The sequence below is a fragment of the Typopeltis vanoorti genome, chromosome 6 (genome assembly GCF_054136105.1).
Source record: "Typopeltis vanoorti isolate ZY-2024b chromosome 6, IOZ_Tvanoo_1.0, whole genome shotgun sequence".
Classification (NCBI taxonomy): domain Eukaryota; kingdom Metazoa; phylum Arthropoda; class Arachnida; order Uropygi; family Thelyphonidae; genus Typopeltis; species Typopeltis vanoorti.
Genome location: NC_143554.1, coordinates 94,306,539 through 94,331,923, shown reverse-complemented (window position 1 = coordinate 94,331,923; position 25,385 = coordinate 94,306,539). Strand labels below are relative to the sequence as shown.

The following is a 25,385-nucleotide window of genomic DNA, read 5'->3' as shown; positions in this document are numbered from 1 at the left end:
TCTGCTGAGTTACTTATCAACTTGGTTGATAAGTATCATAAGAAGATATACTTATCAACTAAGTTGATAAGTATATATTCTGAATGGAGCGTCTTTATGAACATTGGAGATCCTGATGTTTTTACCCATGATAAACAAGAAATGAAGAAACATTCATTCTCAAGAGGGGTTTATTTCAGTGTCTGAGCTCCAACTTACCACAGAGCCATAAAGATAACCACTATCCAGGATGTTCCCTCAGGATACTATACTAACACCACAGCAAGCATTGGCAGACCACGAGGAAGAGAGTTACTGCAACACTTCTGACCCTTGCTGGCAAGCCCACTAGCCAAATGACCATGGTGAGGCCATCTGGGACTGCCCATCTTGCTGAAGCAGAAGCCAAAGTAGTAAGACTACCAAGAATACCCCGTCCATATGTCCATGGGCAGCACTTATGGCAAACATGGCAGCAGCAAGGCATCGAATCCCAATGATGGTGATCTGGAAGACAGGATAGTAAAAAAGGCTCAGGAGAAGTAGAGCAAAGAATTATGGGAAGAAAAGTACAGAAAAAGATGGACAAATGAATCAATAACACTGGGAGGTTCCTTCCACCACAAACAAAGGGCTTGCATGGGCAGTAGCAGCAACTGCAAAATCTCCACCTGGATAATACCTTTGCAAAGGAATTACTCGGCAACTCATTTATTCTTTTCCTTCTGTCATCTTCCTACCATCAGCAGTGATTTTAAAGTCATCCTTCCACAGTCATTTTTCCTCTCACTTGCTACATAACAAAAAAAAAAAAACTTTTGGATTTACTTTTGCCTGCTTATCTAATTTTTGCTCATAATCTGATTTGGTCTTCCTTACCATACTAGTCACTCTTCTTGCTTGCACTTTTGTATTGCACATGAGAATACTGATCCCCTTTCTTTTGTATTCCTTCCATAATGTTTTAATTTTTTGCATTTCCAATTTTGATTGATCTTTTGATTCTGGAACAAATACTGAAGGGTTTTAAGTTCTGTGATATCAGGAAGCAAGGAAGAAACATTTTTGAGTAGACTTTAATTTCTTGATTTGTGGAATCATAATCTAAAGGTCTGTAGGTGCAGTGATCTCTAAGAATGGTTTTCAGCTTTAAATAAATATGGTTGCATAAAACTTCCCAAAATATAGGAAACACTATCACTTCGAGATCCCAGTTCACATCCTAGGCTGCTGACAGGTGTCAACAGAACACCCCAACTGATCTTTGGTCCATGTGTTTCAGTTAGGTTTGTGCTGTTACAAGTTTCATTTTGTACTCCCTGCTGATGTCTCTGTAACTGAGACAAAATATTGGAAGCATTAAATACTATTATTAATCGTTTCTAGTGCTGATTCACTCCATTAAACTTTCATCATGATTTTTGTCAGCACTCAAGCATTAACACATTGATAGGGCTTTGTTCTCTTAGCTACCTTCTTCCTTCTATATATATATTATTATTATGTGACACCTCCAGGGAGTCCAAAGACTCATCGAGGGAGAGTGTGCCAACAGCATCAAACGATTGTTCCCCTTCCAACTACTAACCATGCTCAAACTTGCTTAACTTTTTGCATGAGTCATTAGTAGCAGAGGCTCTACCAATCGACCAACCTTTGCTGGCATATATATATATTTTTTTTTTTTTATTTTTTTTTCTCGGACAATAAGATGCACTGGACTATAAGATGCACCCCAAATTTATGAGACAATTTTTAGAAAAAATATATTATTATATAAAAATATTTACAAACTTTAAATTTCATTTATTATTATCGTAACTTGTACCAGCAGCATTTAGTTTGTTTCACTTGTCTCACTCTCGTTACTATTTCTTTTCATATTATTGTCTGAACTATTGTTATCACTCTCTTCAAAAACTAAGTCATCTTCAGTACCATCCATTGCGTTACTTATGCTGCATTTTTTTAAAAGACTTAATAATCATCTCATCCGTTCAAAACTGCATACGCTCGCCCACTAACTACTATTGATGCCAGAGTAAATTGGGGATTCCCACATATGCAGTGAGACACACGTTTGGCTCACATCGAAAAAGTGGGCAATACTTACCTGGTATCACCTACCTTTGGACCATAAGATGCATCCCAATTCTAAGTTGATTTTTCTCTACGTAAAAAGGTGCATCTTATGGTCTGAAAAATATGGTATATATCAATGATCTACTCTAGTTAACTGCCAATGCAATATGCAACTTTGCTGATGACAAACCTCATTTTTGGCAAATAAGGTTTATTAAATATACAAATCTGCACTATACAAATCACTAAAACCTCTACTACCCTAAAATTATGATCTCCAAACATTCTTCGAGGTGGTTCAGGTAACTTTATTAATTTCAATACTAGAAAAACAGTGTTGTGCATTATGGTTCCAAGAAAAAAGAAAAGAACGATTTTCTTCCAGTCTTACTTCTGACAACACCCAAATCTCTAGTTAAGATGAGATTGCTTTTCTTGGGATTATTCTGTCATCAAACCACTCTTGGCATAAGCATATTACAATTAATGCTTCCTTAGCATCCAAAAAATTAGACTTTAAGAGTTCTCTAAAAATACTTGATCCATACAGAGAGCAATTAGGTTGATTAATAATCTCTCTCTCTCAACATTCACTCCACCCACTCTTGCACAGGTATTCAATTTCCACTGCTTGCATACACAAATACTTCCATAGCCAATGGTTATCTAAATTAGCATCAATAATTCCTTCACCCTCTATTAAATCCATTGAAACATGTAGCAACTAATTAACATGCCTGCAGAACACTCCGATGTTATGTGTTTCCCAAAGAATACAACCCACTGCTCTTCAAATTAAACATGAACAGAAAGATAGCAAAGTATACCAAAATATACCAATACCAAAGTATTATCACATTTTCTTCTGCAGCTCATGCTTAATGATATTACTCATCTACCTAACTCCTACATGATTAAGGCAAGTTTTTTTCATGCAGAGTTGCGAATGATTGGAATGCCTTGCCTGAGAGTGTGGTGTCTGCAAGGAGTTTGAGTGTGTTTAAAACACAGTATGATGAGATGTGTGTGTGATAAAAGGACCTCCCAGATGAGTCTTTGACGCCATGAGGTCTTGGGGTGGTAACAATAATAATTATAGGATGGCCAACCTCTTGTGTCTATATACAGTCAGTCCTCAACTTACGATGTGTTTTGTGCTACAATAAAATTTCTACTGTACTCTGGCTTACAGTTGTGTGGTACATGTATGTGAAAGGGGGTGGGGAATAATAAAGAAGGTCATTTTCATTCTGGTACTAAGCTGCCAATATAAATACAGATACTGTTAATTATTATTACTAAATTTCAGTATACCAACCAATTATAGAATTTCCCTTAACTAATGGTTTCTAATATGTCTTGAAACAGGCTTATCATAAACAGTTAGTAAATTACTAAAGCGTGACTGATCCTTAACAAAGCCATGTTATCCCTCATACAGTATCATATTTTCATCCACCCATTCTTGAATTCTCTTTTTCACCAATTTTTCAAGTACTTTTACCCCACGTCTGAGATACCGATTCATCTATAATTTGTTACTGAAGTCTTAGACCCTGCCTTATGCAAAAAATTTATTTTGCACCCCCCTTGGAACTCTACCAGAGCTGAAACTTAAAGGGCCTAGTTCAGAAGCATTGCTAGTTCCCTTGCACATTCTTGCAAAACCTGCAGTGAGATCCCATCTGATCCTGCAGATGTATTTACATTGAGATTCTGCAATATTTTAAGAACCTCCAATTCATCCGCCTCTGTTCTCACATCAGATTTTGTCACTTATGTTACAATAACCTCACTTGGATGATATAACACTGCAAAGTGGTCACTCAGTAACTCAACTATTTTATCTGCTTCTTTCACCTCATGACCGTCATCACTCATTATAGTTAATCTTCCATAGTCATTCTTCCTCTTACTTGTTACATAACAAAAGAACTCTTTGGGATTTCCTTTGACCTGCTTGGCTAGATTCTTCTTGTAATCTGATTGTGCCTTCCTTGCCATGATGGTCACTTTTCTTGCTTGAGCATTGTACTGTTCATGAGTTTGCTGGTCACTTGCTTGAGCCTTGTATTGTTCATGAGTTTTGCTGGTCACATTCTCCTTATATACCCTCCACAACATTTTCTTCTGCAGCTCATGCTTCATGATATTACTCATCTACCTAACTCCTACATGATTAACACTCCTTATCTTAGGTATGCAATTTAATATTGCTTCCTTTAAATCCACTTTAACACTCTCCCATGCACTACTAACTTCCCTTGCAGGGTTTTATGCCAATGGCATGGCTCCAAGCTCACTCCTAAGCTTGTAATAATCACTTTCCATATATCCCCTTCTACAGAATATTCCTCATGTTTAACCATATCCCAAGTCAAGACTGCATGGTCACCTTCCCCAAATGGAGGAAATGTGGCCACCTTGGATACAGATAGCTCTTCTGATCCTATGACCTCCAATTCAGCCACCTCTGTTCTCACACCAGATTCATACTCTTGCACCCTGAGTCCCCCCCTCTCCCACCCTTCCATCACTTGCTGCCTCAAATAATTATCTCTCAGTAGGCATATAAATTTCTTTTCCTTCCTACTACATGATATCTCTTCCTTCCAATGTATATCTCCATAGTTGAAGTCCTTCATAATAATCATGTGATCTGGATTAATTGTATTAATTTGCTCATGCATATCTTCCACATCATCCCTAGAACCCCCTGGCCTATAGCAGCAACCAACCACATATTTTGTCTTATTGGCCTTGATCCCACACTAGACTGCTTCAAATGAATAGCCACCATTCCACCTATCTCCTATTCATTTTGGTTGCAATTCATCTGCTATCATCAGCAGTACCACTCTCCCATCCTATCTTCTCTAACCTCTCTAAAAATACTAAACCTTCACATTCTATCCCTGTAACTATATCATCTGCTGTTAGCCAAGTCTCACTAATGACTATAACTTTTAGTGGGATTGTGCTAACCAATGCCAAAAACTCCTCCCTCTTGTTCCTGATACTTTAGGCCCCCACCCACATTTGCTTTCTGAAAATGTGGATGGGGACCCTACAGGGATGAACTGACTGCCCTATTCAATATTTTTGCTTGAGAGACTGGATTTCTCACATGGTCATTCTCACACTCACTCATTTCATGGGTGCCTTCACACAAACTCACTTGCTTCAAGCCTAATTGTTAAGTTTCCCCGAATTTGTACTTCAGCATGCTCAGTGAACAAAGCTCTCGCTAGACACCTAATACCAAAATCATTTAGATGCAATCCATCAGCATTATATAAATCTTTCTTTCTTTCATTCTGTCAAATACAGACCACAGATACAAAAATCCTACATCATTCCTCCTGCATAACCTATGTATAGTTGCTACCAATGCCCTCCTTCTCCTCCTCCTCAATTTGTCTCTGTCATGATGTAGCAGGAGATTCCAATCTTCACCTTCTTGCTCTTCAGTTTTGCTTCTTCTAACATCCTCCCACACAGAATACTTCTCACCTCTCAAATCATTTGTGCCAACCAAAGATAGATATCTTCCTTTCCTCCATTAATCAGCAAAGCTGACTGATAATCTTCATACAAACTTAAATATACATTTAAATGAAATAACAAGTGATAATACTAGAGCAATAAAATTCAGGTTTTTTGGAAAATCAAAATAAAAAAAATAATGTCGAGAATAAACCATTAAAAAACTTACAATTTCCATATGGAAGATTTATTTCTTTTTGATTCTAATGCGGAGTCACTTCTTGAAGCACGTATCATTTCTGTCCACCGTACAGCTTCTTGCAATTCCATTAACCTTTCTTTGTATTGATTACGTTCCATAAGTACACGGGCCATTTCTACTCTAGTGAAACGTTTTCGTTGTGCCATAGGTACATCCTCCTTTAAATAGATATTTTGTAATCAGCAATGCAAAACATTACAGCCATTTAAGAAAGTAAGACAAGCATCATTAATTCTAATTCAATAATTTAAGTTGCATTTTTTCTTCCTCATATAAAGTTGTTCTATATATTGTAGTATCATTATGTCTTGTTTGAGAAGTGGTGAACAAGAAATGGTTAGGCCAAAAAAAAAAAGCTGTAGAGAAAGCATGTTGAGAGAGCATGGGAAACTAATAAGGCAGTCTGATTCAAACAGTTATAACTGCATACTAAGAGTTAAGGAAATAAATAAAGTAGAAGTGAAATTAATAAACAGTGATATCAATCAAGCAGTGTTGGAAAAGGTGGCAATCAAATGCATAAGGAGTAAAAAGTGCAGGCTTGGAAAGTGACAAAGATTGTAAAGGAAGACAAATTGCAATATAAGAGGAGATTAGCCAGGCCAAGAATAATTCAAGGGAATTGTTCCACCATATGGCAAGCAAGAGGAAGAATAATTATGGCAAGTCATAATTATTTTCAATCAGTATTAATCAGTGTTAAGTGTCAATCAGTATTAATTATTCCATTATGGCTGAGCACTTCATCAGTCTTGTTGAAAAGTTGTTGAAATTTTTCCACTTGGTTATACTATAAATTAAAGAAGAAGATGATGACTCCTTGTTCTCCTATCATCTATTATCCTGTATCTATAAGAGCTCTGAAAGATAAGTTATTTAGTTCTAAAAAATAGCATCATTAGTTTAAAAATTGTGCTAGAATTATAGTATATTATGGAGTTAATCTGTTTAGCATAAAAAGTTTGTTTTAATTAGTGTTAAATTAGCATTTTGATAAGATACGTAGCATAGCACATGGCACCAATGCGAAGAAAAGTAATGGCGTCCAAATCGCCATCTTTGTTTAAAAAATTTAGGGGACCATCCAAGGAAACTGAGCAAGAGTGTTAGAACTAGGTTTTTTACTTGGAGAGTGGTGAGTGAGTGGAATAAGCTGCCTGAGATTGTTGTGGGTGCCATGACTGTAAATGAGTTCAAAGAAAAGTATGATAGATACTGTGCAGATGCTGAATAGTTGTTCTTGAAATGATGTTTAGGACCTCCCTCGATGAGTTGAAGGGCTCCTTGGAGTTGTCTGTAATAATAATAATAATAATAATAATAATAATAAAGATACCAAGAAATTATAAATTTGGTTTAATCCTTTATCCAAGTGTAAGTAAACAAAATTTGTAAACCAAGTATATAATTTCTTAGTATCTTTAATTTACTTCATCAGTGTATATCATACTGATGCAAGTGATGCTGTGCAACATGCAAAAAAGGAGGCAAGTATGAGGTGAAAAATCAGGTGCAGACTGGGTTAGATGTTAATAAGTCTGTGAGAATGGATAACATGTGGTAAGTCCAGAAAGTAAGGTCCATTCAAAATTTATTGCCAAATAAGATACGGAAGAGGGGTTGCAAGTGTGTGGTAGTATAGAGTGAACTTGTTGGTAGCTGATGAGTATTTTATTTTCATTCTATAATCATTTGTTGTCTTTTATGAATAATTTATAATGAGTGAGGTGATACAAAACCTCACCAGTTCTGATGTTTGTAGTGTGATTCAGTTTTTGCTGGCTGGAGAAATTCACCGACGACAGTGTAAGATTTACAGGCATAACGTCATGAGCACCAATAAGGTTAAGCAGTGGTGTTGTCTGTTTAAAGAAGAGCACAAGAATTTTCACAATGAAGAGTGCAGTAGCTGGCCAAGCATGGTGACAGATGATTTGGTGGAAAGAATGAACACAAAAATTGCTATTCTTCACTGAAGAAAATCAGTGAGCAAATTCCCTTTTCAGCCCCAGAAAGACAGTGGCCATAATTTTTTTACTTGGCAGTGCCTGTATGAATTTATTTTTGCTTTTGGAGATGATGAATGACACCACTGGATTGATTGAAACAAAGTGATTGATTGAATGGTGACAAAATCAATGTTTTGTCACCAGTCACGATATGAGAAAAAAAGTTCATCTGCTCATTTCTGTAATACTCCAAAAATTTTTGAGCTAATTCCACTCACTGTTTATGCACATCAATCAGCATTTTTGGGACCCATCTGGCACAATTACTTATATCCCAGCCTTTATGTCACAATTTCATGAATAACTGAGGTGAAACTTCTAGGAATTCAAAAGAAAGTACTGTAATTGTGAAACGACGATTCTCATGAATTTTTATGTTTACTATTTCCACCAAATCGTCTGTCACCACACTTGGCCAGCCACTGTGCTCTTCATTGTGAAATTATTGTGCTGTTCTTTAAACAAACAATACCACTGCCTAACCTCACTGTCACTCATTACTTTAGGCTCATAAATCTTACATAGTCATCGGTGAATTTCTGCAGCACTACTGTTTTCCACCAACAAAAATTGTGTCACGCCATGAACCTTTAATTTGGTAGTTTTTTTGTGTTTTTTTATCATAGCATTCATTATAAATTATATGTAGAATACAACAAATGAACCAAATGAAAGTAAAATGGTCAATAGCTAGCTAATGAGTCACTATGCTACCATGCATGCTATACCCCCTCTCCCATATATTATTTGATAGTAAATTATAAATGGACCTTACTTTCTGGACACGAATCATATCAGCATATATTTAAGGAATGTGAGAACAGTTAACTATGCTCTTGACATTGTTATTGAATGAAATTCTTACAGAGGGAAAGGTTCCTATGAAGTTGAAGGAAAGCAAAATAATACCACTCCACAAGTATGGTTCTAGGAGAGAAGTTTCCAGTTATCAACCAGTCTGTATATGCACTTGTAGTCACATTATTGAAGAAACTGGTTAGGAATAGAATACAAGGTTATTGGTCATAGGATTCTTTATGATGCTTAGAATGGGTATGTTAAGGGTAGGTTTTATTTTAGCAATTTACTTGCATTTTATGATAAGGTAATGAGTCTGTTAGATAAAGTAGATTCATATACAGTGATATTCTTGGACTTTGCAAAAGCATTTGATAAATTACCTCATGACAGATTGGTGCACAAGCTGCAGAAGATGGGAATGAATAGTATAACGGTTAGATGGATCAGAGATTGACTCTGAATGATGCCAGCAGGTTGGTATAATGGAGCAGTATCTCAAAATAGAAGGGTTATAAGTGATGTGTCCCAGGGTTCTATTCTTGGGCTCCTATTTTCAACTTATTTGTTACTGATATTTTATGTGGATTGACTGGAGATCTTTAGTTGTGTTAATAACTGCGGGTACCAAAGATGACCTTGATATAAATGTCAAAACATTGAGTTTTATTTTAATTTTAATTAAAGTAAGTTCTTAAACACAGCAGTGTGGTTCTGTAATTATTCATAATAATTGCATTATAGAATTCATGACTAAAAGAGTTGCTCATTATTAGACATTTAACAATGCAATATTATTTATGTATGGTACTGCAAACTGATGTTGGTTGGTTGATGCCAGAGAAATAAGCATATTCCAAGAAACTGTGCTTAAGACATTACAGTATCTTTAAAGCAGCTTGCAGTTTCCCCATGACATATAACTGGGCCAAAAATTTATTATTATTATTATTATTAAACAAGACCTCATGGAGTCAAAGACTCATCTAGGAGGTCCTTTTATCTCACACACATCTCATCATATCGTGTCTTAAACACATTCAAACTCCTTGCAGACACCACACTCTCAGGCAAGGCATTCCAATCACTCACAACTCTGTGTGAAAAAAACCTGTCTCTCACTCCCCTACTCACACCCTCTTTATACAGTTTCCAGGGATGACCTCTGGTTCTCCCCTGATCTTCCACTATTCTCTGTAGAACTTCTCCACCATTGATCCTATAACAACCCCTTACCAACTTGTAGGTCTCTATCATATCTCCCCTCTTCCTTCTCTCCACTAGACTCTGCAAATTACATCTTTTCAATCTTTCCTCATACTCGACATTCCAGAGGCCAGAAACTACCTTAGTCAGTCGCCTTTGGACCCTTTCCAACATCTCTTCATCCTTCTGAAAACCAGGTGACCAAATCTGGGCACAATAGTCCATGTGTGGCCTAATCAAAGCCTTATACAATGGAAAAAAATCTCCCTACTTCTACACGTCAGTATCCTCCGCATCATTCCCAGAAGTCTTTGTGTTGTCTTCACAATTTTGGCGATGTGTCCCCTAAATTTTAGATCCTTATCCACTATCATCCCCAGATCTCTTATTTCCTCTACTTCCAACAATATATTCTCACCAAGCATAAATTCTGCATCCCATCTTTGTTTTCCAAATTTTAAAACCTTACATTTTGCAACATTGAATTCACATCCCCATTTGCTTGCCCAATCACATTTGTCTTGATGTCATTATATTTTGGTGCTTCCATCAGCACAGTACAAAAATGATCTAAATTAAATGGGCAACAGTACATTTTTATTTTCCCTAATATATCAGTGATTAATAGTCCATTTGGTCTCTTCTATGTACTTCCTGAACTTGTGGTAGTCTATTTGTTTGGATTGTCTTTTGTGGTTTGATGTTGCCCTGATATGTTGTGGTCTATTCTTATAATGGCTCTGAGGAGTCTATGGTCAGAATCTATGTTGAAGTATGTTTTGCCTATTGTACCAACATTTTGTACAAGTCTTTTACACTCTGTTAAGATGTAGTCAATTTCATTTTATGAGTCTCCATTTGGTGATTGCCAAGTCCATCTTCTTCCTAGGCGTTTGTTGAAAAAAGTGTTCATGATAAAGAGTTGTTCAGTTGCAGCAAACTCATCTATCTCTCTCCTCTTCTATTTCTTTCTAATTAATACCTGTTTAAGATTCCTGTAAAATTTTCTATTTCTTGATTATCAGCTACGGATGTTGGAGCTTAGCAGGATATTACTTTTATTGTTATATTGTTCTCTATTCCAATTAGGAGTACACCTATTCTTTCAGATATGATGTTACAAGAAAGGATTGACTTGGTGAGCTTATATTTAACAATGAAGCCCACTCCATCTTGTTTGCCATTGTTTGAGGATGCTCTGAGGAGTATCTGTGAGCCATCATACCATCTTGCTCTCAGTTCTTTCAATCTTTTTGTTTCATTCACTAGCAGGATATCTAAATTGATACTGGTTAGTTTTTTGATTAATAAATCTATTCTGTAGTCTCTTGCCAAAGTTCGAGTATTGAGGGTACTGATTGCCACTGTCACAGATTTAAGAGGCAGCCTGTTTTCATCTGTGAGATTCTTAGCACCCCTGGCCTCACTCAGTGCCTTACTGCCACTGTAGAAAGGTGAGTGTGGGCCACACAGGACTCAGCGCCATTTCTCTTGTTGCGGTAGTGGCATCTTTGCTGTGGTTGCATATACACTTCTCCTGACCAGGGTTCTGAAATGTCTTACCCATTTATCACCTGAAAATACCTCAGACTATTGTGCAAGTATTGCACAATGGTTTATAGGCACCATGGTAATAATATTATTAAAATATCAATGTTAAATCATTCAGCAGCTGATAACATCTAATTAGAGGATCCTTTAATGAAGTGACAACTGATTGCCAGTTTTCCTAGAGATACCCATCTAACAGCACATGATTCTTCATAGCAGCCAAGATACATTAAAAGCAATGACTACATAAGTTTTGCAAAGATTCCACAGGCAACCTATGCTAGGTAGACATGATAAACTCCTACAGTTCCATCAGCTGTATTATAATGATGGATCTCTCTCATGAGCATCTTCTCATTCCACAACATCCCAAAGATTCTGAACATTAAGAATCTTTTTGACTGAGATCCAGTAACTGAAGAGGTTAATTTAAGGTAAAGGGCAGCTACTGTCTTCCTGTAATAAACTTTCCTAGACAGAGTAGCATCTGCGACATGATGTACTAATCTGCTGGAAATGCAAAGTAAATAGTCAACATGAATAAATATATTTAGTTAGTAATGATGTCCAGGCAGCCCACACTACTTAGTGTTACTCTGCTGTATCAAGGCCTAAGGAAAACATATACCAAACTTGCTTCAAAGCCAGTATCTTACAACTATTGTGAATAAGAATGATGGTCCAATGGCTTGATGCTGTTGTCACCAATACCAATATACTTCCATCCATAAAAAACACAAGGAACTGGGATTTATCACTCTATATGACATTTTTTCATTCCTCTAGTTATCCAAAGCTGATATTTTTCTGATATTTATCAAACCATGTTCAGAAGAATTGTATATTGCATCCAAATGCTCTATACTGCAGTTTCTGAATATATAACACAGCTATTTCATTAACTGCAATATGACTATTTCACTTAATCCTAACAATCTTTTATTTTGGCTATGCAATTCATTCTTCCAGCCTGGTTGGTAGAGTGGTTAGTATAACTGCTCTCCAACCAACTAGTTTCAGGTTCAAATCCTGCCATGGGCATGGAAAATCCATGCCCATGGCAGGATTTTCATGATTGTCTTTAGGCAGGAGATGAATTTCATTGCTTGATGTAAGACTACCACTTTACTTATTGGAAGCCTAAAGTGGTTTGAAAAAGTTCTATATTTTGTCTCTAGACCAGAATTTTCAGATAATGCAAAAAAAAAAAAAAAAACTTATTTAAGTTAAGGGATGTAATATCCCTTAACTTAAATAAGTTCATGTCGCCGAATTGAAGCCTTTGGCTCTTCATATAATTAGTAATTTATTAGGACACCTTCTTGGCAATTCTCGTAGAAGGGATGTAAGTTCTGTTCGCTATAAACTTGGTATTAACTAGGTCTACCTACTCACTGATGAGACCTCAATAAAGGTTGAAACCGGTCTGGGTTAGTGACCTTCTCTCATAATGTAGAACAGTAATACAGCTCCTAGGAGCTAAGTTCACATTATGGCTAAATACCAAGAATAGTGATCGGAGCATACTCCACCCTTACTATGAGTTGCCTCAGTTTGCAATACCAAATGGGTCAGGTGTTGCACTATCCAGGTATTTGCTTACGCTTAGAATTGCCGAACTTCATATAGTTTCTATATTCGGCATGAAACTCTTTGAGTTTCTTATTCAGCTAAGAAACAATATGGGATGTAATATCCTTTAACTTAAACAAGTATATACATTTTAAATATGAAGGGATCACCATTTAGTTTTGAGAAGGTGAAAATGAACTTAACTGAAAAGAAAAAAATATGGACAAAAGTTTTAAAAAAAAATCAAAGTCAATTTCAGAGGAGAAATGCAGACTGAAATACACAAATATTACTCAAGAAAAAAAATGAAAGTTTGAAAACAAGAAAACAAGAGCGTGGATGGTTTACTCTGATGTAAACAGTCAGATTCACCTGGGGAGGATAGAAAAAATCAGTAGGCCTGGTAGAAAAAATAGATAAAAAAATATATAGAAAAAATCAGTATCAAAGTTCTCAGCAAGCGCTCAAAGATAATACAAAGAAAATTGTAAAAAAGCAAAGCAACGGTAAAAGTAACTAAAGAAACATCATCAGGAGAATTGTGTAAGAATACAGAAGATAAATAGGAAGGTAGAAAAATGTTCTGAGGCTTTTGAAAAAGCTTAGGAGGAAAGAGCATACTATAAAAGGAATAAGGGACGATAAAGGTGACATGAAAACTGAAGATAAAGATATTCTAGATGTCAAAAGTAAAAACTTTGAAAGAAGGCAGCGAAAGAACAGTGAACAGACAATATTCAGGAGAAATGCAGCCAGGAGTATGTATCAATACTTTTGGCAAAAAAGCAGGGAATATATGCTATTTAACAGCAAATGCTTGTAAAGAAAGTCTTACATCAACAAAACCGAATAATTTCAGAAAATATAGTCAGAAGGCTGGATTCAGAATGAGTGGAGAAGAGCTCTCACAGCATCCACATATAAAATGCGAAATAAAACCAAATGTAAGAATTAGAGGAATTTCCATAATAAGTGTTTAAGTAACATTTCTGCAAATATATTTAAGAAAAGGCCAATAGAAATTGTGGAAGAGAAACTCAGAGAACAAGATAAAGTCAAGCCAAATAGAGATTGTGAAGATTGGATTTTTACTGTATGACCAATAGCTAAGAAATCACAAAATATAGCAAGAAAATATATTTATGTTTTGCAAACCTAGAAAAAACATACAATGTGCTGCTCAAAATGCTACAATTATGTGTAAATAGGACATCACAGAAAACAAGACATAGTCTATATTTAAGTTGTATGTTAGCAATCAGAATTGAAGGAAGTACAAGAATATTTGTCCAGGTTGGATGTAAAATCAGGTAAGACAAGGATGCACACTATCTCCAATGTTATTTATTTATTGTCTATATGGATTACATAACAAATGAAAGTTTGTTATGTAATCAAAACTGGAGATATTAATCTCAACTCATTATGTAGATGACACAAATAAATCCAGTATAAGTTTGCAGGATTCATTAATTAAGCCAATGAACTGCAGTAACAAGATTGGAATGAAAATTAGCAATAAAATAACAGACTATGAAAACAGGCAGGAATACTGAAAGCATCAGCTGCATCCTGAATAGAAGGCCTATTTGTAATAATCAAGCCAACAAATAAAATATTTTAGCTATTTATTCACAATGTTTAGTAAAGATGGCAAATTAAATATAGAAATTAATAACAGAATAAGCAAATCTGGTATACGGGAGTTAAATGAATAAACTTATATGAAATAAGAGAGAAATTAAAAAAAAAAATCACTCAACTAGCTATGACAGCAATTCAAATCAATCTTAACTTGTGGATCTGAGAACTGGGTTAGAAATATTGATTAAAGATAAATACAACAGATAATGAGCATTCTGAGAAAAATTAGAGAGGGTTGAACAGATGACATTAACAACATTGTATGAAAAATCAAGATATCAGGAAGAAATCTGGCATTATTAACAATCCGAAATGCGTGATCAGAAGTAATGTAAGGTGACATGATTAAACAGAAAAGGAGAGGAACGTTTAGCACAACTAATAATGAACTAAGCTTTCTGTGGTGTGAAACATACATTGTTATTTATCAGGGGAGAGTTATACATACAAAATATTATATTCAGGCAATGACAATCAAGGAAAAGAAGGAGTAGCCATAGCATTCAACACCAAAATACGAGGCTATCTTCTTGAATGGCAGTCAGTCTCAAGTAGAGTAATGTAGGCAAATATGAGAATGGGGAACTGGACAATGAGACTTATTTGTGCCTATGGTCCCACAGAAGTGGAGAAATTTTTTAAGGCTTTAGACAAAGCAACTGACACAATGAAAAAGGAAAAGTTGGTCCTTATTGGGGATCTAAATAGCAGAGTAGGAAATGATTGTGAGACTTACAAAAATATTTTGGGAAAATTTGGAGAAAAGAGCAAAGCTAATAATAATAGCAAATATCTGTTGGATTTCTGCTCAGGACATTGACTGGTTATTACTAACACCATGTTCCAACATAAAAATGTGCACAAATTCTCATGGAGAGAAGAGGCAAGGAATAAGAAAAGTCTCATTGACTATGTTATTGTTGATAATGATGTTTTCACCCTGGTGCAGGACACCAGAGTGTACAGAGGATTTGAAATTGAAAGTGATCACTTTCAATTTCAAATTGAAATAACATCTTACATGTTATTCTTTTCATATTGAAAAGAATAACACGTAAGAAAGTTTTAAAGCGAATAAAAGTTGAGCAGCTCTCAGATGTGAACTGTAGACTAAAATACACAAAGATTATTGAAGAAAAAATGAAAGAGTTTGAGAACAGGAATCAAACCTCGGAGATTCAGTGGCAAACTCTGAAGAAAACATTGATTGATTCTGCCAGAGAGGCATGTGGTGAGGTTGTCTGCAAGGATAAAAAAATCAGAACTCCCTGGTGGACACAGGAAGTTAAAGAGGAAGTGAAGGAAAAGAAGAAAGCATATCAAAAGTTCCTGTCAAATAAGTCAGCTTGTGCTCTTAGAGAATACAGAGACAAATGCAAGAATGCTAAATACTGTGTAAAACTAGCTAAACAAAAGTCATGGAAGGACTTTGGCAAGAATATAGAAAATAAATATCAAGAAGGTGGAAAATATATTCTGGAGGTTGTTGAAGAAGCTTAGGAATGGAGGAAAGAGTGCTGTAAAAGGAGTTAGAGATGATAAAGGTGACATGAAAATGGGAGAAAAAGATATCCTTGAAGTATGGAGTAATTACTTTGAAAAACTGTTAAATGAAACAAGCAGTGATGACAGCACAGTGGTAAAAAATGCTGACCAGGCATGCAGTCAGGAATACATATCCATACTTGAAGTAGAAAAAGCCATCAAAGGCTTGAAATGTGGAAAGGCAGCAGGAGTAGATGATATTCGACCAGAAATGCTAAAGTATGGTGGTATAAGAGTCTTACAGTGGCTGCACTGCATAGTTCAGAAAGCGTGGACAGAGGGACGAATTCCCGATGATTGGAGTAGAGCTCTCATAGTACCCATATATAAAAAGGGAAATAAAACTGAATGTGAGAATTACAGAGGTATTTCCCTACTGAGTGTTCCTGGCAAGATCTATGCAAGTATACTTGAGAAACGGTTGAGAAGAATTGTGGAAGAAAAGCTTGGTGAAGAACAAGCTGGATTCAGGCCAAATAGAGGCCTGTCAGGATCAGATATTCACTTTACGACGAATAGTCAAGAAAGCATGGGAATATAACAAAGATCTGTATTTAAGTTTTTTCGATCTGGAAAAGGCATATGACAAGGTGCCAAGAGAAAAGCTATTCAATACGCTGCAGTTATATGGTGTCAATGGGACATTATATCAAGCAATACTTAGTCTTTATTTGAGTTTTAAGTCAGCAGTTAGAATTGAAGGAAGTACAGGAAGATGGTTTAATGTTAAATCTGGTATGAGACAAGGATGTACATTATCTCCTCTGTTATTCATTATCTATATGGATCACATTATGAAGGAAAGTGGTATTAAACATGATATCAAAATTGAAGATGTTAATGTCAGCTCTTTGCTTTATGCGGATGATGTTATACTTCTAAATAAATCCGCTACAAGTCTGCAAGATTCTCTGACTAAATTAAATAGCTGTTGTAATAGATATGGTATGATGGTCAGCAATAAAAAGACAAAGACAATGAAAATAGGCAGAATCATTGAAAATGTCAACTGTGTTGTGAATGGAGAACCTGTGGAACAAGTGAAACATTTCAGCTACTTAGGCACGATTTTTACTGAAGATGGTAAATTAAATATAGAAATTGACAACAGAATCAGCAAAGCTGGTATGGTAGGAAGTCAACTGAATAAATTCATATGGAATAAGAGAGAAATTAGTTGGAACACTAAATTAGCTGCATACAAGACAGTGTTCAAACCAGTTTTAACTTATGGATCTGAGAGCTGGGTCAGAAATAAAACACTTGACCATAAACTAGAGACCACAGATATGAGAGGCTTGAGAAAGATTATAGGTGTGAACAGATGACATCAATGGCAATATCATATTAAAAATGAGGTTATTAGGAAAGAACTTGACATTGTCAACATCCAGGAATGCATTAGCAGAGCTAATCTCAGGTGGTATGGTCACTTAAACAGAATGGGCGAAGAAAGATTAGCAAAACAAGTGTTCTCTGCCACGTTGGCAGCAAAACGACCCAGAGGAAGACCAAGATATAGGTGGATATATATGGTACAAAGTGTCTTAGACGATAGAAATATAAGATCTGATAATGTCGAAGTCTTGACAAGTAACAGACTGATTTGGAGGAAAATTGTAGATAGGAAGTTAGTAATGATGTAATTTTTTTCATGTAGTACTATCATATCCTGTACACCCCTTGAGGGTACATGGCAGGAATTTGATGATGATGATGATGAGTAATATATAACATAATCAGAAAGAGAATTGTTTTCTGGTCCGTTTCGTACATCATGTCATGTATATCCTCAGATTAAATTACAAAATTAGAAAAAAAAAAGGTATTTACAGGGAAATTCCTAAATTAGGAACTATTACATAATGAATCAGATGTCTCTGACATCCTGATGCTGAATAGCATCAGGATTTCGGACACATAGCTCATTGTTGTGATGTGCTATAAACTTCTATCAGAGTGTGATTCAATGATATGTGCTGACCAAAGCCGGTTCAAGATGAGACCTTGGTTTTGTTACATTGGGTTGGACACCTTAGCATTTTGGCAGCTACTTTAAATCACCATGTACAATTGTTGAATTCAATGTATGGCATTTCTGTGAGTTGCCAAAGTACTTTATGTTTTTCTTTGGTGGTATGAAATGCCAATCCTAATTTATGTGCTTGCTTTTTCTCAACATCGTTAATATATTCTTTAAGGTGGATTTCTCCTGATTGACCAGTCTGTCCAACATAAGAGATGTCTCACACAGATAATTTTGTACCTGCATCTGGTTGCTTGAGAGGAGAGAGGCAGTTTTGATGATCTTGGCTCATGGACACTTTTTTGTAGCAGCATGAAGGCAACTTTGAAGTTGCATTGCCTGAATATTTTTCCTATATTATCTGTAACATTTCTAATGTAGGTAAAGAAACAGCACCTTTGAAATTGTCTTGCTATAGTATATTCAGTGAAATATGTAATGGTCTATTTAAGATGTTATGAATGATTTTAAGATTGTAACCATTTTTTTTTTTTAGGAGTACATTTCTAAGATATGTTATTTCTTGTTGCCTTTAGTTGTTATCTTACTAGATACAGTGAATGCACTGTCTTTGTGTGTTTTGATGATGCTAGTTGTTTTTTTTCCCCACAGGATGACAATGCAATTCAGCATGAGGATATCTTCCAGTGCTGAACTTTTTGATACCAAGATGTAGGAGAAAAACTACAATTTATTGTTATTATTTTAATATTCTGACTCCATGAGGGGTCACAAGATGTATGCGTGGTCAAGTGATGGAAAAATCTACTGACAAGTTACTTGAAAGATGGGGGATTATATTTATTGATGAAAACAGTGGGGAAAGACTGTTCCGAAGAAGAGAAGTAGTTAGAATGAAGGAAGAAGATGAGAAATTAGTTCCATAAGTTTGGAGTTGGAATGTGTATGGATGTTGATGATTGGCTGCCCTAGTTCTTATATGATTAGACAAAAGTTCAGGAATGGTCATGGCCAGTTCAGCAGAATAATGACCATGAACACCTTTAAAAATATTACAGAAACAAAGCACCTATGAAATAATTGGATGGGGCCTGTGAGAGAGGTCTCACTTAGTTAAGCAGACTGCCTTCTTCTTCTGTATACTACCAAGAATGTTTAGGAAGGTTTTGGGTGCACCATCCCAAAAACGAGAAAAATATTTTAGTGTTGGTCAGACATGGGGCATAGAAAGAATTGGGAATTTAGTCTGAGAGAAGCAATGTTTGAATACAAAAGCATACCAAGTTTTTAGGATCTGAAGAAGGCAATGGAAGTAATATGTTTATGTCAGGATAAGCTGAAATCAAAACTTAGCCAAAAAACATCATCAAAAGTAAGAATGTGTGAATAAGGTTCTTTCTTCTGGGTAAAAAGACAGGACTATGGTTTGATAGAAGTGAAACTAACCAAGCTGTCTTCAACAAACTTGAGAATGGAGTCAGCATTTTAGATACTGGTATAGAAAATCTTGAAGCTTCAATCACTACAGTGTTTCTTGAATGAAGAACAGGAATGGAAAGTAATGTCATCATCATCAAATTTGTGAATAGCATTTGCAGTTAGAGAGAGAGAGAGAAGGTCACTGATGTACAGGAGGGTAGACAATGAGTGATAGTAAAGAACACAGGGCCATTCTAGCATTGATAATGAAATGTAATGACAGGAAGCCATAAACCATGACATATAATGAATTTTTTTTAATATATCTGATCCACAAATGAAAAATCACATGACATAGCTGAAGCTGATTAGTGCCATGTGTGGGCAATGACCACAGAGGAAACTGACAATCACAAAGGGCAGGAGGGAGACAATACGATGGTAGCTTGCTGAGAAGGCCTAAATGACAGACACTATTGAATGGCCTAAAAATATCAAGAGCAACCATATGAGTTTCTCATAATCTTTCCATGGCTTGTGTCCAGATGTGGGTAAGATTAGCAAGGAGGTCTGCTGTAGATGAAGAATGGCAGAATCTGGTGATCACTAATTAACAGATGTGCCTCCAAGATCAAAGAAGTTGTTGATGATGATGACCTTCTCTATCGCAATCAAGAGTACCAAAGTGAAAGCAATGAAATACCAGTTTGATGCTGACTTTTATCTCCTTCCTTTTTTTTAGGGACGGGATAAATGATGACTTATTTAAGGGTAGTAGATTTCACGTTTCAGCTACTTACGCACGATTTTTAGCAAAGATGGTAAATTAAATATGGAAATAGACAATGGAATCAACAATGCTGGTATGGTAGGAAGTCAAGTGAATAAATTTATACGGAATAAGAGAGAAATTAGTCAAAACACTAAATCAGCTGTATACAAGACAGTGTTCAAACTAATTTTAACTTATGGATCTGAGAGCTGGGTTAGAAATAAAACACTTGATCAAAGACTAGAGACCACAGATATGAGAGTTCTGAGAAAGATTAGAGGGGTGAACAGATGGCATCAGTGGCAATGTCATATTAAAAACGAGGATATTAGGAAAGAACTTAATATTGTTAGCATCCAGGAATGTGTTAGCAGAGCTAATCTCAAGTGGTATGGTCACTTAAAGAGAATGGGAGAAGAAAGATTAGCAAAACAAGCGTTGTTTGCCAGGTTGGCAGGAAAAAGACCCAGAGGAAGACCAAGATACAGGTGGAGTGATACAATAAAAAGTGCCTTAGACGATAGAAATATAAGATCTGATAATGTTGAAGTCTTGACAGGTAACAGATTGATTTAGAGGAAAATTGTAGATAGGAAGTTAGTAATGGTGTAAGTTTTTCATGCAGTACTATCATATCCTGTACACCCCTTGAAGGTACATATCAGGAATTTGATGATGATATTTCAGATGAATACAAAAGCTTATATAGGCAATATATGGAGATGGGTATTAACTCTGGGACATAAGTCATAGGATATCAACTGGACCAGGAGTATTATTACTATCAAGACTGAGGATTCATTCTGATGTCCTTCCTGCAAGAGAAAGCAGAGGAGAATGTGAGCAGTTTATCGTACTGATGGAAACAATCTGCCTTGGTCACTGATATAAAAATTAAAGGAAAGGACTAATGCTAAGAGATCTACCTTATCTTTGGGCAATATTACTATGGAATCATCAGTATGTGAGAGAAATATAAACAAGGCTTGACTGTTAGTTGAGCAAGGGGAAGCTTTGGCACTTACAAAGTCAACTTTGGATTTGTTGATAATTTTCTTACACTTGTTTTGGGCTATAGCACAGACTGGGTGAGAAGCAGGAATTTTGGACTTGAGCCATTGAATATATGTTGTACGTATTCAATGTTTATCATGAACTGCAAAGGGACATATTTTTTTAGATAACCACAGTTGGGATAGAGGATGGGGCTTTGCAATGGAGTGGGAATGAAGGCACTCATCATTCCACTTGGCACTTTGTAATACCAAACAGTATGAGGCTGAGATTGGTTGAGAGAAAACTGATTTGTAGAAAAAGAGATGTGGATAAGATCATGGTTGAGTTGAGTTGCCAAGAGGGAGAGTAGACATCAACAGTGTATGTGGAGGAAGTGCTGGTTAAGAAAATGTCTACAGCAAGAGTGGTGAACCTAAGACATGATTTGAGCATCCCAAAAAAATTTAAACTTTGAAACAATATCACTTCAGGAGTCTACCTTGAGTTGTGATTTGCACATAGCCATTCTCTTTGTCAGGCATGTAGTAATCACACCATTCAGTAAACAGCTGTATTCATGCAGTGTTGGATTGAAGTCAGAGTGGTGAGGCAAAGACATGCTCATAAAATTGTGTGATTACATTTTTTATGAAGGGTTTTATTTTAATACATTTATTAAAGAATCATTGAAATAATGTATTTTATTTTATTTTTTTGTTACACTTCTGTCAGGTAAAATGTGCATGAGAAAAATAATATCCCATGCAAAATTCCATGAGAGTAGTTTGTAAAAAGATTTAGCCAATTTTGGCATATACTCTTAAAAAAAGGTTCACCACCCCTATTCTAATGTGTTAAAAGAATGATGAAGATTGTCAGGTATTCTGAAAGAATAAGTTAATTATTTGTGTTAGATCATGACTGGATTTCAAATGACTCAGCTTTCCCCCACGCTTGATCTGTGGAACTCGAGAAGGAAAATCAGTTTGTGTTATGAATATTTGTTATGAAACCTTTCACTCATGAAAGGTTTTTGGTAAACCTATTGCACATTCATATCATGGGATGCATATTGGGGGAAGATATGCCAACTGTCATGGCACAACTTGTACAAAAAAAGGTGACTGCAAAATTCCTACAGATGCAATAAGTAGGCACAGCAGCCTTGTCTGGTCCTAAATCTGTTTTGCTGGCTCCAGAGGTGTCAAGTTAGACTGAATCCTGGAGAGGTATGACAGTTGGATCTAAATACTTGATTGTAGTTTGCTCAGTCTTCTCCACCAGTCCTGAGAATCATCATCATCTGGTATTTCCCTAATCCAAATGGGAGATATGGAGGTAAGCCAATGAGCTGAAGATGGAAGATTGATAATATTTCTGAATTTATTTATTTGATGGTAGCATGGAGGAGTGATGAGGGAAAAGACAGGCAACCATGGGACAGGAGTAAACCTTAAGGTACCAGAGATGGTCGTCATTGTTGATCTGTGTGGCCATAAGTTATGGACTTCGGCTCTAAACTGGTAAGCAATACTATGCCATTGGAAAAACTAGAGCTATGACTGCTGTTCTAAGGGTGAAAACATTAGAACTCCAAGTTGTGCCTATGAGCTTGTTTATGATATTGTTCCTGGAAGATATCTTGAATTTAGTTTTTTCTAAAAGCATGTCTGTACGTAAGGCTGCATCAAATATGACACTAAGGGTACTTTAATGGATTGGTCCTGTTGCAAAGTTTATTTTTAATTTTCTGTGAACTTTGTGATTATTTAGATGAAAAGCTGAAAAAACAGTTTTGTGAAGTTAAGAGATAGTCCACAGGTTTCAAAGCAGTTTTACAGTGAGCTCAGATCTTTGCTCATCATTTTCCCAATGTAATGGAAGGTACTGTCTTGGGTGAAGATAGCCATATCATCAACGTAGATAAACTTTTGACTGGCATTCAAGGGTTGTCACTTGTATATAGGTTAAATAGAGCTGGGGTAAAGACAGATCCTTCTGGCAGCCCATCCTGTAGAATAATGTTCTGCTTTTTTGTGAATTCAGATGAATCTTTATTTTCCTATTGGAGAGCATTTGTTCTGGCAGTTTTAAATTTTTGACAATTTATTATTTTGGCTGTTTTATTCACGAAGGGTCTGTAGTCTTTGTATATGCAGGTTATGAGAATGGAGCATGCTTCTTCACATCTTCCAATCTCCCCCAGATAGCTAAGATTTGCTCCAATATGCTACTTCAATTTCTTTTTTTTTTTTTGTTTGTTTGTTTCTGTTCTGTAGGTTCAAATCTTTCAAAATCAAGCACCTAATCGAGTGTTAGAGACAAAATATTTGTGAAGACGATTTCGAGCTCGCATTCTCCTACTTTTTCCCAATGTTAACTATAGCATTTCCAATATTACAATTCCAGAATTCTTTAAATGTTAATTTACTTTCTCCATCAGTTGCCATGAAACCATCCCATGCTATTGCAAACTTTTAGTTATGGTTCTTCTTAAATTTTGCGATGACATGCTGATCCTACTGTTTGAATCAATTTGAGACAAAAATTTCACTTTTACGAGTACTGAGGAATACTCAAAATCTAAGCTATAAGTTAATGCATCATTAACAATCAGAAGATTCTTCTTAGCAAAGTTCTCAGTCTAACAGATATTACCCAAATGCTAGAGTAAAATAATTTGGTAAGCAATGTTGAAAATTTTCAATCCCAATATCTATGGCAGACAATCTTTTGATGCCTAATCTCCTAGCAGCTTCTGATCATCCTGCTTAATATAAGTTTTCTGGGCAACTTTCGTTCTTTCCTTTTTTTTTTAAATTTTTTTTTATTTACAGAAGATACCAGTATTTAGTAAAAAAAACTAAATACCTGGAAAGGTGAACAACCTTGATCGAGTTTTTCAAAATATCCTCCAAGATAGCTGAAACTAACGTATGCACGGAATGACATGCATAAGAAGTTTCAGAACCCACAGCAAAATGCTGACGTGCATATAAATGGTATCACTGGCTAATGCTGCCTCTCTTACAGCTCAGTTTGAAACATGTAACCCACCTCTAATTTGCTTTAAATTAGAATATGTAACATTTAGTGTTAAGATGTTAGTCTTAACGACTAATAAAACTTGGTGGGTTATTTTTAGTACCTGTTTAGTTTTTTAAAAACAGTTCTCTAATAAACATGTGGTCACAAAACCGGAATATTTCTATAGAGAAATATAATACCTGGGATCTAAATGTAAAACATCTAAACTAAAAGTATGAAAACTTTCAAAGATATCAGCTGGGTCTAACACATCTAATTTTATCTATAAACACACAAAAAAAAACCCACAACATTTTTGCAGTTAGCCTTACACACACACACACACACACACACACACACACACACACACACACACACACACACACACACACACACACACACACACACACACACACACACACACAGCTAATTCTCTTTTTACACAACTTTTTTTATATGGTTTAGAAAACAAAAGCAATTATTTTTTTACACGGAATATTTTGATTTAACATGGTTCGAATGGCACTTATTTTTAAAATCTGTTTGAATTCAGTTATGTTAAAAAGGGTGCTATGCTGATTCCTCGAAGTTAAGTTGGTCTGTTATAGGAGGCCCACCTATATAAGACTGCTTGGAAGAAGTTAAGCTCTTTGCTAAACAATCATTTCTTGTTTACAATTTGAAATGTTTACATAACTGGTAATTAGCTTACGGAATTAACAAAGCATATAAAGGATATTAATTAAAGGCAACTTTAATGAATAAGTTCAATATTTCGGCAACGTCACAGCCCGCTGATGATTCCTTGAATAATCTTTCGTACTTAAACTTGCTGCGGTGTATTATTTTAGTCTTCTTCCAACGAATTCTATGGTGGGTATCAAAGGCATGGTCTTCCAGCCCAGAGTGGCTGTACTGGTGAAACCGGATGTAGTCTTTGTGTTCTGAAATCCTGATATTTGCTGTCCTGCCTGTTTGGCCAAAGTAGGACAGTTTACAGCTGCAAGGAACCTGGTATACACCACGTAGGTCTAGGGAAAGTGGTTGGTC

General features: G+C 35.8%; 1 protein-coding gene across 8 annotated transcripts in view; it reads right to left on the bottom strand.

Annotated features, from left to right (window-relative positions):
- LOC150105717 (C-Jun-amino-terminal kinase-interacting protein 4-like) overlaps window positions 1-25,385 on the bottom strand; it is a 615,637-nt gene that overhangs the window by 281,262 nt on the left and 308,990 nt on the right. For all 8 annotated transcript variants that reach the window (XM_090394309.1, XM_090394311.1, XM_090394312.1 and 5 more), the window contains one exon: window positions 5,777-5,967. In XM_090394309.1, coding sequence (XP_090250435.1) covers window positions 5,777-5,967 — 191 coding nt within the window. The remainder of the gene's footprint in view (window positions 1-5,776; window positions 5,968-25,385) is intronic.